This window comes from Pezoporus wallicus, unplaced genomic scaffold, assembly GCF_028554395.1.
Source record: "Pezoporus wallicus isolate ANWC-B61680 ecotype Strahan unplaced genomic scaffold, APGP_CSIRO_Pwel_v1 contig_8856, whole genome shotgun sequence".
NCBI classification, from domain to species: Eukaryota; Metazoa; Chordata; class Aves; order Psittaciformes; family Psittacidae; genus Pezoporus; species Pezoporus wallicus.
Genome location: NW_026635662.1, coordinates 141,380 through 153,594, shown reverse-complemented (window position 1 = coordinate 153,594; position 12,215 = coordinate 141,380). Strand labels below are relative to the sequence as shown.

The window sequence follows — 12,215 nt, the reverse complement described above, 5'->3', positions numbered from 1 at the left end:
TGTATGAAATTTATGGGCATCCTTGGAGGAGACTACGAAATACAAAATAGTAAATTTATTACTAGGTATTACATGACCTAATGTGAGCAATACCCATGGGAAAAGATTTTCTATTCCATGTTAAGCATCTCTGAAATCTGTCTTGTGTCAGGAGCTGGTAAATCCAGAGGTCATTAATAACAATGAAAACATACCTGTTAAATAACAACATCACTGAGGAGTTACATACCTTCTAATGAACTGTGAATTGGAGATAACTCAGCAAATGACCTGCATGAGAAACATTATCGATTAATAAGTTGCCATGAATTAATTTCGTATTTCCAGTGCATGCAACAATGAGAAACAGCTTAAAAAAAACTTTGATTTAAAACTACATTTGTACTTTAATAAATTTTATAATTACAAAAGAGAAACAGCTGAACAAGGCTTTTATATTTATACACTTCCAAGTGATGCACAGAAGGCAAGCATAATTTCCAACTATAAACTTCTATTTAAAAATAAAAGATTTATCATTGCTTTTCCTGATTTGCAAATCAAATTAAGATTTTTCACATTGTCCAGTTTTGTGTTATCCTTGGAAGGATGGGGATAGAGCCATGTAATTCTTCAGAGTGCTTCCAGCCGAGCATCTGAAATCTGCATTGGTGCTGCTACTGAGTAGTATTGCAATAACTGAGCAGGAGTACCACACAAATTAGGACTTCTGAGTCCAGAGGGCCTACAGGAACAGGAGGCTTGTGGGTTTAACACATAAGTGTATCTGCAGTGACTAGCCTAGGCTTCTTCCAGTACATCAGCCACAGCCCAAGTGAAATGCAGAGGGTACAAGGCCTCAATTTCCAGTCAATAAGTTCTAGACACATATTCCCAAAACATCATAAAAGTAAAAAAAAATTGTTGGGGACGTTTCCTTGAAACCTACCTCCAACAAACACAGAGACGGGTCCAGTGTTTCCAGCTTCTCCCTCAAGTATAAAAGAGAAGGTTTAGTGTTAGCTGCTAGGTGTTACTAAACACCAGGCCATTTAGCTCTTCACCTCATGGGCTCTGGTGTCTGTGTGCCCATCCTTTCCCTCTCCCAGGGTTACTGACCCTGCAGAGTTCTGTGTTTAAAATTCTGAATTAACACAGTATTGCTGGTTTAACCTGAAACAACCCAGGACAGATCTTCAGAACTGCTCAGATATTAGGCACCAGTCTCTGCATGAGCCGCATACCTAAACACTTTTAGAACAATATCTGAGCCAAGGAAAACAGATGCCCTTTCTGGATGCAAATTAAATTATTCAAGAGCATATTTTGAAAGAAAAAACTGTATCTATTTAATTGTAAGCTTCTCCTAAAAGCTACAGCATCATTAACTAGGGTAGCATTTTCCTCAGGTTTCCTTGGTGGCAAAGCCAATTTCCAGACAGCAGGACATCCCTGCAGTGAGCACTAATAGCCACCAAGAAGTAATAATAGTGCAGTACATACATATGTTTATATAACTCCTTAATTTCCTTCATTATTATTGCCTTCCCAGATTAATTTTAATTGAGGCTTCAAACCTCAATTAACCACTGCCCCCTACTCGCCATTTGGGGGGCCCGGGCCGCTGCCTGTCCCCGCTCCTGAGGCGAGCTTCCATCACAGCCTCCCGGTGCCCCGACCCCTCATGAGGCGAAGGCCTCAAGAACCCGCGGTCGCCAGTTGCCAGAGCAACACCCAGCTCGATGCCTTCCTCCTCCTCCTCCCCGCACGGCTCCTCCTCTTCCTCCCTGTCCCACCCACTCGGCCTCAGCAGCAGCGATGGAGGAGGCGGACGGCCGCGGCCTGGGCAGTGGCACCGGGCGGAAGGCGCCGGCCGCCTGATGAGGTACCGCTGCCAGGCCCATGCAGGGGAGGGCGGGACAAGGGCTGCCGGCGGCCGCTCCCCCTCACAACCTGGGACGGGGCGAGGAACCGGGGATGCCCCACCAGGGTCACCCCTTCTCTACGCCGGGGCTTCCGTGGAGGCCGGCGGGGACCCCCGGCGCTCCGTCAGCGGCATCACAGGAGGGTGGCGGCGGGATCCGGCCGCGGCGCGGCCCCGTGAGGGGAGCGGGCGAGGCCGCCGCGGCCCAGCGGGAACGAGTCCGTCCGGGTGCGATGGGAGACGGCGGCCCAGGGAGAAACGGGGAACGGTGGAGGGAAAGAGCCTTTTTATCAAGGACCTAATTTCCTCTAATTAGGGGAGGGGGAGGAACCCTGGGAGCTGGGTGCGGGTTTCTTTCGCTTTGAAATCCCGTTTATTAACTTCGTTACTTGAAAGTTTGTTAGGCAGGGTGCCAAGGGAAGCTGAGCCACTCGAACAATGGGATCGCTGCCTTAACAGCGACCTGTCAAGGTTTTGCAGAAGCAGACCCTAAAATGCTAACTGAAGGCTGCTAGTGAGGCATGTAATTCCCCTCCTTTTAAAGAGAGCGTTCGTGGTCTGGTCCTGCAGACACTCTTAGTGATGCTGCTCACGCAAGTCAGTACTGTCTCCAGCTTGTTGGCTTTATTCATGTGCATAAAATGACAGAACATGAGTTTTGGTTGGACTTAAGTGTGATGTAATCTTTGACCAACAGAAATAAAGTAGTAGCAGCTGCACTTCTCAGTGTTAGTAAAGTGTCCGTATTCATATATTATTTAAATTGATGCAATTTACTCTTCTAATAAAATCCCCCTTTAAAGGCTTAAGAATTCTGGGTTTAATATATTAAGAACTTTTCACAGCACAAAGCCAATTTTGTTTTAACCTTTCTGTATCCCCAGTGGAACTAGCTGTGTATGTACACTGAGCTTTGGAAAAAAGTAATTTCAAAGAGGAATCCGAAAGAGTTTGAATCACAGAAAAAGGATTGTAAGAAAATTCCTAATGTTTCCTAATAATACTATTCTGTAGTTACAAGTATTGTGCTAAATTTCACTTCAGAGCATTCTGCAAAATCATTACTCTGATGTCAAACCAGTCCAGAGGTGTAGATCTAACACTATTTGACCAATGTTAAGACTGACACACAAGTGAAAAGCTGCCCAGGAGGACAACAGAAAGATGCCAAAGGAAAGATAAATAAGACCTCATCTGGGTGGTCTCGCTGTTAGCTTATGGCTTGTGGGCTGCAAGTCTTTTCACCTAGACCATATGGTCCAGGCTCTTTTAAATGCTTCTTACAAAATGGACTAACCTGGTTCTGCTCACTTACCCAGACAGGATAATCTCATTAATCTCATAATGGCCCTCAATTTTGAGCATGCACTGGCTTTTGACTAGGCTTGTCAGAACAAATGCTTACTATTTTATGGGCACATGTAAATGTACTCTTTGCTTCCTTCCCATCATTGTTTGCTTCTTCTTTGGCCTATTACTGTTACTATTTTTGTGAAATCATGCAGCACTTCTAAGATCTCTTTTGTACAAGCTAGTGCTGGTCTCCTGTTCAGCAGCTTTTGCTCTTCTGATTTGCATTGAAGCAACTTTAAATTCTACTAAGGCAGCCAGGCTAGAAAATCTGCACGTGAGAAAAAGGAAATAATTTTATATGGCACACAGAAAGTCGCCCCGTGCAGACAGGGTGCAAAGCCAGCACACCAGCTTTCAGGACAAAATGAATCTTTACTTCACTATTGTATTTGTGTTGGGGTTTCAGTTTTGTTGGGGTGTTTTTTGCTTTGTTTTGTTGTTGTTTTTTTTTCCCCTGAACTACTCTCTTCCTTCAGCTGTGACTTTTAATATCCCACTTTAGGAGACAAAATAGCAGGAATCTGTACCAGAAAAAAAATCCCACCATGCAACCAAACTGCAGTCATCTCCACAACATCCAAGGGAGCGGCGATGACTCTTCATCTCCTCAGAGCACCCACGCAGTGAGGTTGTCGGGAGAGAGCTCGTGCCATCATAGTGGAGACATTCGCATACAGCTGAACTCTGCTGTGGGAGAAGCCAGAGAAAATGCGAATTCCCAGCATTCAAGGCCAGGTTCCCATAGTCGCTCCCATAGACATGCCCACGGCGAAGCAGGGGGACTCGATGATACTGCTCCAGACACAGAGGAACACAGCAGCAGCTCCCTCTCGGAGCTCAAATACCTGCTCCAGTGGCTGCACAAAAGTCTGCCGTATATCTTGATTCTGTGTGTCAAATTGGTCATGCAGCATATAATTGGTAGAGTATAACAAAATAAGGTCTGAAGGAACAGACCCTCCTCCCCCCTCAAGAGATACACTAATAACCATGCCTAAAATATAATGCAATTTATTTTTAGCTTTATTTTTATTTGCTTTATCAGAAAGAGAGATTTACTAACTACATTTCAGTGGCTTCTGTTTCCTTTGCTGGCACATGTACAATGTGCATAATTATTCTGGCTTGACAGCCTGAGCTATTAATTGTAATTACAAAGATGTATTAGAAGTGGCTGGTTTTATAACCCAGTTCTGTATTTTTCTTCTTTCTTTTTTTTTTTTTTTTGTGTATAACTGACCCTTTTTTCCTAATAGGCATTTCTCTTGGAATTGGGCTTCTAACAACTTATGTGTATGCAAACAAAAGCATAGTAAATCAGGTTTTTCTAAGAGTAAGTATCACCCTATACAACAAAATTCTGTAACTTAACCAAGACCTTTATCCATCAATTTTTGAAAGAAATGTGAGTGGAGATACTGGTTAATTTACCGAAGACTATTAGGTGTCAGGGTTTCAAGATGGAAGTTAAGTTTCAATGCCTCTGTATAGGGTAGAACTGCTCAGATAAGTAAGGCTTGCAAAATTCAAAACAAGGGTTTTTTCCTTTCTCTGACTTTGAATATTGAAATCACTTCAACTGATAAAAGTTTTTTGGAATTCATGGAAGAACTTCTTAAATATATTTATGGAACTGAACAGCAGGTGGAAGTTAAAGCTTTCAGCTGTCTCTGTTCACTCCCAAAGAAAAATCTGCTGTTTCTTTAGAGTGGGGTGGGTTTTGGTTGTGTTTTTAGAAAAAAACTTGATACACATAGAAATCATTACATTGAAAACCGAAATAACTGTTTTACCTTTCCACTGAGTTCTGTTTTGTTTGGCCTAAACCCACTAGAGAGAAAATCCTCTAGTAATAACTGTTCAGGTACAACAGACTTAGTGCTTTGGAGATACATTTAAGACACTGATACTGAGATAAGGACTGTAATACGTCTTTACAATTACCTTACAGGAACGGTGCTCCAAGTTGCAATGTGCTTGGTTACTAGTATACTTAACTGGATCATCCCTCCTCTTGTATTACACGTTTCATTCTCAGTCACTGTATTACAGGTAAGCAAAGGAATGTCTCACATCATAAATCACTCAAAATTAAATATTAACTGGGAACATTTTATCAGGGCTGCTGCTGTTTTTCTTTAAAATGAAGGAGAAACCAATGCCACAATTAATCTCCATTCCTCTTCTGTCCAGCTGAACACGTGCTGTCCTTAAAAGCAGTATGCTGGAATTTGCTAGACCCCATAAGCAACTTATGGCACAGCTGTACCATGAGGAATGTACCTGGGTTTATTCCCAGCTTTGACCCTGCAAGCTTGCCTTTGCAGTACTGAATATGGCATTCTAGGGATCTGTGGAGCTTATGCCTCCAATTTATTTTTTTCCCCTTACTATTCTGTGACTACAGTCTTGGCTGTAAATCAGCCAGAGGCTGTATTGCTGCAGTGAGAAAGCAAGCCTGTCTCTAGAGGATGGGGGTAGTGATGAAGGTAAGGGAAGGAAGGTTCAAAAATTGACAGCTTGTCAGATATCATGAATGATAATTTACAATGAAGAGTTCATTTTGTTAGCAAGTGTTTTCCCTCTGTGTAAACCAGGTTTTCTTTTATAATTAAACCTGCTGGGATAATCTCTGGTTTTGCTTTCCTCTAAATAGGGTGTTCCAGTAACTTCTGATACTTCCCTTGTAGCTTAATCTTCTTAAACCCTACTGTGGATTTTATGAACTTCTGGGAGGTACTCTGGATTGTGGGAGTCACAGACTTCATTCTGAAATTCCTCTTCATGGGCTTCAAGTGCATTATTCTCTTGGTGCCTTCTTTCATGATGTCCTTTAAATCTAAGGTAAGGAAACAAGCTGTATTTTTGCTTCCTTATGAAGATTCTTTTAAGGTAAAATTAGCTAATTATTAAAAGCTACCTAGATAAAAGTCTTTTTAATTAAAGGTCTGTATATAATCCATCACCACACTGTGGGCAAGAAAACCCTGTGGATTTCAGGTTCTTCCCTGCTTGGTGCTAAGGAAGGTTTACAGTCTGATCTGAAACAACTGCTTGCATTATGTCATCGAATAAACGGGTTTATTTCTGTCTCTAAGTGGGGGGCAATGTGGAAACCTTTTATTTGCTGCAGTGTAAGAGTGTGTGGAGAGGCAGTTGCAGCTGAAGCACAGTAAATTTTTTATGTGCGTGACAGTAACTGACGTGGGAAGACGTTAAGATCTGTGCATGCAAACAGCTGGTTTTCTGTCTTCAAAAATAATGCTGTATTTTCTTCTGTTAATAAATGAAGCAATAGTTGTGTCAGATCAGTTAATTTGATTCGTAGCTTAATTCCTTGAACTAGTGAAGTTTAATCATTTTCACAGAAGCCTGCACTGGTTGGTGGGGTGTTTATTTTTATCTGCTTCCTGAAAGAGGCAAAAGCAATTAAAATTTATGTCAAAATATCAAATGCTAGTACTGGTTTAAAAAAAAAAAAAAGATAGAGACTAAAAAGCACAGTTCATATGTGGCAGCATTTGAACAGGATGCTTTGGTAGGTTTTTCTCTTGCAAAATGTACCAGAACAAGTTTTTCTCAGGTACAACTGCTTTCTCTAAATACTGACTTATAATCAACCTATCTAGGGGTTTTTCCTACAGCTACTGATGTAACATCTAAAAAGTAGTTGTTGAAAATTCTGTTACACCAACTGTGACCTAAACTGCCATTGTCTAGATTAAAGAAGAAATCTGATCAATAGTGGCAAATTGTGGCATTATCCAGTGTACATTGTAGAAAGAGCACTTCTTGCCTGTTATAAATACAGTTTTAAAGACAAATGTAAGGAAATAAGGTAAGAGCTAAGCTAAATACCTGTGATTATACATGCACACACGCAGAGCCCTATGCAGGACACCTGTGCTTTGGAGTTGTTATTCAGTAATTTTTAGGCTGTCACTGAACACTCTTTACCTGTTCCATCCAGCTACCCTCTGTTTCGTTTCTGGCCCCCCAGTTTTCTTATCATCCCATCCTATATAGGAGTTAATCATCTCAAGATAAGGCTTCTTACAGAGGCATGAACTAATACTTACAGGAAAACAGTTTGTATTTGTTGATAAAAGAATGGGCCTTACTCACATGCTTTAATCCTGAGTGCAGGACATGACTGCTAATGAAAAGCTGATCTATGGGACTGGATTTGTCTTATTTTCCCTTTTCATGTAACTTTTATTTATTAATGCTTATGTAAGTAAGACTGATAGTATTGCAAAGCAGGAAGGCATCTGACAAGCCATCCTATTTTAGCCTATTAATTTGATTTTCTGCAGTACAACAGGCGTGTTATTGTATTTGTACAACTGTGGTGAGACTTATCATCTGGTCATAATTCTTTTTCATGCTCCATATTTAGTTTTTTCAAGATAATACAACAGGAAGTTACTTCAAAGTATAACAATGTGTCACTTCTCTATTTTAAAAATCCTTTGTGTTTTAAATCTTAAGTGATTCTTTTGCATGTCTTGCTTAGGGCTACTGGTACATGCTGTTAGAAGAACTCTGCCAGTATTACCGTATGTTTGTCCCCATACCAGTTTGGTTCCGTTATCTTATTGGCTATGGGGAGCTAGACGGTGTACTAGGATGGACCCTTGAGATATTGCTGGGCCTTCTCTACCTCATCCTAAAAGTACGTAAGCTTTATATTCCTCTTAAAGTGTTTTGCAGTAATTATTACAGCGAGTTAGAGATGCATGAACTACCACATTTCTGAAAGCTTCCTTGTGTTTGAACTGATTTTCAAGTTAGAATCGTAGAATCATAGAATGGTTAGGGTTGGAAAGGACCTTAAGATCATCCAGTTCCAACCCCCCTGCCATGGGCAGGGACACCTCACGCTAAACCATGTCATCCAAAGCTTCATCCAACCTGGCCTTGAACACTGCCAGGGCTGGAGCATTCACAACCTCCCTGGGCAACCCATTCCAGTGCCTCACCACCCTAACAGGAAAGAATTTCCTCCTTATATCCAAGCTAAACTTCCCCTGTTTAAGTTTTAACCTGTTACCCCTTGTCCTGTCACTACAGTGAAGTTGATGCTTTAGTTTAAGTGATACAGCTTTCCAAAACTGATAGGAAAACTGGCTCAAGAGACCAAATCATCTTTTTCCTGCACCTGTTCTGGGAATGGATTTGGGTTGCATAGCAAAGAACACTGTTACTATAGGTCCCCTCACATCAGATGCTGTTACCAGATATTGAGGAAAAGAGCCTGCAAAAATAAAGAGAAAATTCACGGCTAGAAGAATGAACATTTTACAGGAAACTAGATTTTTCTCTCTGCTGGATAGACCTGTTGTGATGCTAAAGAAGTTAAACATAAATGTTCATACTGGCTGTCTACTTCACTAGAGAGTTGATCTGCCCCAAGTGTAACCGGACTTGGCACAAGTTTGGCTTTGAACATGAAAAATGATACTAAGGTATCTTAATTATTACAAGTCTGAAGACTATTGTGTATATAACCATAATGCTGATAGACTTGCACTTGCATGCTTCCTTTTAGAACATCAACACTACTTTTCTTTTGAAGAACAGACACCTACTGAGGAAAAAACCTGCGGGGTAAATTCTTAGTTTGGTTACATATTAAGCAATTAAATAAGGTCAGTCTGAACTATAGCTTTGCTTATGATCCTGCCAGCATCAAACTAGCAGCAAGACTTCTGATGTTAGAGTCTGCACAAAAGCTTCAAAGCTTTTTAGTTCACAGAGAAAAATACTACATGTAACTCAAGTTTTCTTTCTCATTTCAGCTTTTGAGCTTTTTTGGACAATTGAGAAACTTCAGGCAGGTCTTACGGATATTTTTCACACGACCAGTGAGTACTGAATTCTCTTATGACAAAACAATAAACCCAATGAATAACCTCATTCCTGTATTACTTTCTGTTCTAGCAATAGACAACTGCATTTTAAAAGTAAAGCCACCCTGCATACTTATTCTCCCATTTTACAGTCTGAATTCCTTTACTGCATGATTACATTGTCATTTGAACAACACCCCTTATTCCCCAGATCTATTCTGCATATGTCTTCAGATAAATGTACGTGTAATAACATACCCTTTTTGTCCCTCTTCCTGCTTTTTAACTGGAATAAACTTTGGTTGGATGCAGACAGCTTTATGCTGAAATACGGTCATAATTGAAGCTTGCCAAAATAACTGACATGCAAGTAACTTGTTGGAATTCTAAGTTTCTAGATAATCTTTCTCTGTAGCAGACATACTGTTTAGAGCCTGCTGTTCATGTCGTAAAATGCGTAGAAGGTTTTGGAGCACAGTTTCATTGAACTTCAAGAACAATAAAGCACTCCTCATTTTCTAAGTGCTATCTTGATCAAATTGGAACTTACCACAGAATTTTGCTTAGAGGACACTGTCAAAATAAATGTGTGGCTTATCCAGTAACTGTGATCAGGGGAAGATACTAACTGGACAGCATGGTATGTAGGAGCAGATAAGCTTTAGGCCCCAAGGCAACTATTAAAAACCACAGCAACATCTCGCTGAGTAAGGACTGAATAGTTTTCCTGACACAGCAGCCCTTATTCCCAATACCTTTCTGTCCTGGTATTTCTCTGTTTTGTTTTGGCTTTTTTTCTCTCTCTATTAACTAAAATCCCTTGTTTTACAGCACTATGGGGTGACAGCTAGCAAGAGACAGTGCTCTGAATCGGATGACATTTGTTCAATCTGCCAAGCTGAATTTCAGAAGCCTATTCTGCTTATCTGCCAGGTAATACACACTATGAGAATTATTTGTTGCAAACTTAAAATTACTTTAACCAGCTGGTAAACCCACCAACATGAAGTTAGATTAGTGAGTGTGTGTCTTCTGATTATTTTTAGAAATTAGGCTATGCAAATTATATACCATCTTATAAATGGAAGAGCTTAGAAGCTCTAAGTTCTCATTCTTTTCATTACAGCACACATTTTGTGAAGAATGCATCTCTTTATGGTTTAATAGAGAAAAAACGTGTCCACTCTGCAGAACTGTTATTGCAGACCATGTTAACAAGTGGAAGGATGGAGCTACATCTATGCATCTACAGATTTTCTAAAGCATGTTGAAACAACTTGGTTTGCCATTTGTTTGTTCAAGCCAAGGTTTTTCAGTTTACTGCAGATAAACTGTAGGTGGCAGAAGGAACGAGTTCCCAAATTCTAGATAACATGCTTCTATGAAACGTTCTGGTACTTAAAACCGCACAGAAAACGTTAACTTGACCTTAAGCATAAGAAAAGTAAGTTTACAGACTGGATGCACAGAAGTCGGCATTGCTTCTCTTGTGATGCTTGTAGGAAACAAGTCCTTGAAAAAATGCTGCGTTATTTCTTGTAGCAGCTTCTTAATGCAACATTTTATCTTAAAAGTTTTCAGTAGAGTTCCACATTGTACTGAATTGTATTTACCTTTCTAACATGACTCAAATCAAAAGGTTGACCTACCAATTTTATTAAGCTAATGAGTAAATTTTGTACTCTGGACTACAGTGAGAATTAGAGCTACTTGTCACTTTTTGCATTAAAGATCCTTTAATGCTCGCCCAACTGATGAGAGAAATGAGCTTCTTATTCATGCACTTGTAACAGCAACTATTTCTCACTGTACCTGGAGATAAGCCATAAGACTTTTCCCCTTTAGGTTCTTGTAGGCTTCTAATGGATCTTTGGCTCAATAGAGAAACCAACCACTATTGGTAGTTTTTTACTTAACATTTTACAAAGTTGATATTTTTAAAACAAATCCTTAATACTATATTTTTGTTGTAACAGGAACCAGATTTTCTTACAGGGGAGAACCTATTTTATACTATATTTGCAATTTGTAGTATGCATAAAAATCAGAGAGAATAAATGCATTTAAATCTATTCGTTTGGTGCATGTTGAATAAAGAAGTAAGATTCATTACGGTTTTAAGTATGACCCTACACCTAAGCACAGAACAGCTCACTGCTAGCTATACTTTTCCTGTTAAACTAATGTCTCTGAAAAACAAAAACCATCCAAATGCTACAACTTATTCATGACTAGTCTTTATGCTAATTGTAGAGCTAAGTTAGATAAAATCTCCCTTTTTTTCCTACTTGTCTTTTTTCACCTTGCTATTCAGCTAAAACTGAAAAAAAACCACTCAAATTATTGTTACAGCAAAGTTAAACTGAGTTGCCATTTACTTGAGCATGTCTTAATAGCTTTATGGAACTTGTAAATTTGGGAAAAAAAAACCCACAACCCTACAATTAAAAAGTTAGAGACTGACTTGATGGGTGATGTAGTAACTCAACTAGCCAGGCAGAGTATCTGAGTACTATGAAGTTGCAGCTGACACAGCCAGATTTATAGGGCATGATGGCACCCTTAAAGGTACAGGTAAACCAGTAGAATTTAGTATAAATTAGAATTTAGATGGAAGATTCAAGCTAAGAGGTATCATTTTATGTTCAGCCTGGGTTTTGCTATAGTGTGCTGTGTATTTTTCTAATTGCATATTTGTTTGAAGTTTACTGCAGTTCAGTGTAATTATGCCCTATGATTGCTTCACCATGGTACTGGAGTGACTGGGCAAAAAGACTCCAGCTTAAAGAAAACAGGCAAAAGCTTCTAAATCTGTAACTGGAAACCTATGGGAGTAGAAGAGGCTGGTTCTCATGGAAGCCATTCCCAGCAGGTGAGGTACATAACTGGAGAATGTGCAGCTGAATGGCATCAGAGCAATCCTGAGGGTGGCAGGGAAGAATGAGAGCTTGGTCACCGCCACAGCTGTGCTGTAAGGGGTTTGTGCCTGTATCTTCAGTTCTGTCCGAACAAACTGCTCTTTGTTTCCCCAGAGAGGTCTAGCTATGCCTTAACTTGCATTTGAAGTTTGTACAAGATCAGAACTGTTCATTTTTAAGTTTCATCAG

At 40.1% G+C, this 12,215-nt stretch overlaps 1 protein-coding gene across 2 annotated transcripts; it reads left to right on the top strand.

The window, feature by feature from the left end:
- Positions 1 to 1,740: 1,740 nt before the first annotated feature.
- On the top strand, positions 1,741 to 11,180 carry RNFT1 (ring finger protein, transmembrane 1). 2 transcript variants are annotated; one of them, XM_057397251.1, is made up of 9 exons: positions 1,741 to 1,864; positions 3,759 to 4,177; positions 4,513 to 4,589; positions 5,208 to 5,308; positions 5,947 to 6,100; positions 7,773 to 7,931; positions 9,058 to 9,123; positions 9,940 to 10,041; positions 10,235 to 11,180. In XM_057397251.1, exons 1-9 carry the CDS (start codon positions 1,860 to 1,862, stop codon positions 10,367 to 10,369), a joined length of 1,218 nt encoding a protein of 405 aa, XP_057253234.1. In that variant the 5' UTR covers positions 1,741 to 1,859; the 3' UTR covers positions 10,370 to 11,180. The 2 variants fall into 2 exon arrangements, with proteins under 2 accessions (XP_057253234.1, XP_057253235.1); XM_057397252.1 differs by having other exon boundaries at positions 1,763 to 1,864; positions 3,733 to 4,177.
- The last annotated feature ends 1,035 nt before the right edge of the window (positions 11,181 to 12,215 follow it).